Source organism: Bison bison, unplaced genomic scaffold (genome assembly GCF_000754665.1).
Source record: "Bison bison bison isolate TAMUID 2011002044 unplaced genomic scaffold, Bison_UMD1.0 scf7180017864061, whole genome shotgun sequence".
In the NCBI taxonomy this organism is placed as follows: Eukaryota; Metazoa; Chordata; class Mammalia; order Artiodactyla; family Bovidae; genus Bison; species Bison bison.
In genome coordinates, this window is record NW_011494633.1 from 4,457,759 (window position 1) to 4,459,371 (window position 1,613).

At 44.4% G+C, this 1,613-nt stretch overlaps 1 protein-coding gene across 1 annotated transcript in view; it reads left to right on the plus strand.

Annotated features, from left to right (window-relative positions):
- Positions 1 to 1,613, plus strand: part of LOC104985863 (chromosome unknown open reading frame, human C14orf159) — a 63,854-nt gene that overhangs the window by 28,010 nt on the left and 34,231 nt on the right. Inside the window, 1 exon segment of the mRNA XM_010836260.1 lies at positions 27 to 48. Coding sequence (XP_010834562.1) covers positions 27 to 48 — 22 coding nt within the window.

Genomic DNA, 1,613 nt, shown 5'->3' on the forward strand with positions numbered 1-1,613 from the left:
GGGATGGGGTGGGAGGTGGGAGGGAGGTTCAAGAGGTAAGGGACATATGTTTTCCTATGGCTGATTCATGTTGTATGGCAGAAACCGGCATAATATTCTAAAACAACTATCCTCCAATTAAAAGTAAATTTAAATTAAAAAAAAAAAAACAGTAACCAAGCAGTCATACCTCAGAGACCTAGAGAAAGTCATCAATTATGTAATGTTCAGGGGGAAAAGCAGCAAGCAAACTCTATCTACAGTATGACTTTTTAATGCTAGTATTATGTATGGATCCTGAAAAGGTAAATGCAGCAAAATACTGATGATGGTGATTGTGATTGTGGATGATTTTTGTTTTCTTCTAATGTTTTTCTCCCAAATTTTCAACACTAAACACATGAGAGTTTGAGAGGCGGGCACATTCCCATCCAGAACTAAACTGGGGTTGAATAGGGAGGAAAAGGGGAGAAATGTTTCCTACATCATCAACTACCACCGTTTACCCCGTGTCATCGGTTATATAATATTGTCCCTAATCTTTCTCTTTTGTGTCTTTGTCCAGGGTTGGTGTAGACTAGATTTTGTGTGCCAAGCAGCTGAGACAGGACTGGAGGGTTGAGTTTCTTCTCCTTGGGGGATCCTGGTGGGGCGGGACCCTGAAGAGACAGTCTTATAACAGTTTGCAGCCAACATGTATATTGTTTACGGTGCCTCGGAGGACAGTCTTTTGAAAACTTCTGACTTTCTAGACATGATATAGCGTTGGTGGAGTCCAGTAGGGGTTTGCTGGTTCCAGTTAGGAGGAGGTTTGCTGAGAGCTGGTTGAGGGGCTTTGAACTCCCAGCAACATCTTCATTTAAGAGCTGAATTGCTAATCCCAGATGGCCAACAGAGGGCGCCATTGTGCGTAGAAAAATTCAACCTGTTTTGCTGGCAAAGGCTCAGGAAAGAAATAAGGTGTGGACCTCACAGCCACTCCCCACCTGCTTCCTCATCAGTGTAACAGGGGTAATGAAAATTATTCCTCCTCCTTGAGGGTGTAATAGGCAATAAGAATAATCAGTTCAGTTCATTTCAGTCGTTCAGTCGTGTCCGACTCTTTGCAACCCCATGAATCGCAGCACGCCAGGCCTCCCTGTCCATCACCAACTCCCGGAGTTCACTCAAACTCACGTCCATCAAGCTGGTGAAGCCATCCAGCCATCTCATCCTCTGTCGTCCCCTTCTCCTCCTGCCCCCAATCCCTCCCAGCATCAGAGTCTTTTCCAATGAGTCAGCTCTTCACATGAGGTGGCGAAGTATTAGAGTTTCAGCTTTACCATCAGTCCTTCCAATGAACAACCAGGACTGATCTCCTTTAGGATGGACTGGTTGGACCTCCTTGCAGTCCAAGGGACTCTCAAGAGTCTTCTTCAACACCACAGTTCAAAAGCATCAATTCTTCAGCGCTCAGCTTTCTTTGTGGTCCAACTCTCACATCCATACATGACTACTGGAAAAACCATAGCCTTGACTAGACAAACCTTTGTTGGCAAAGTAATGTCTCTGCTTTTGAATATGCCATCTAGGTTTGTCATAACTTTCCTTCCAAGGAGTAAGCATCTTTTAATTTCATGGCTGCAATCACCATC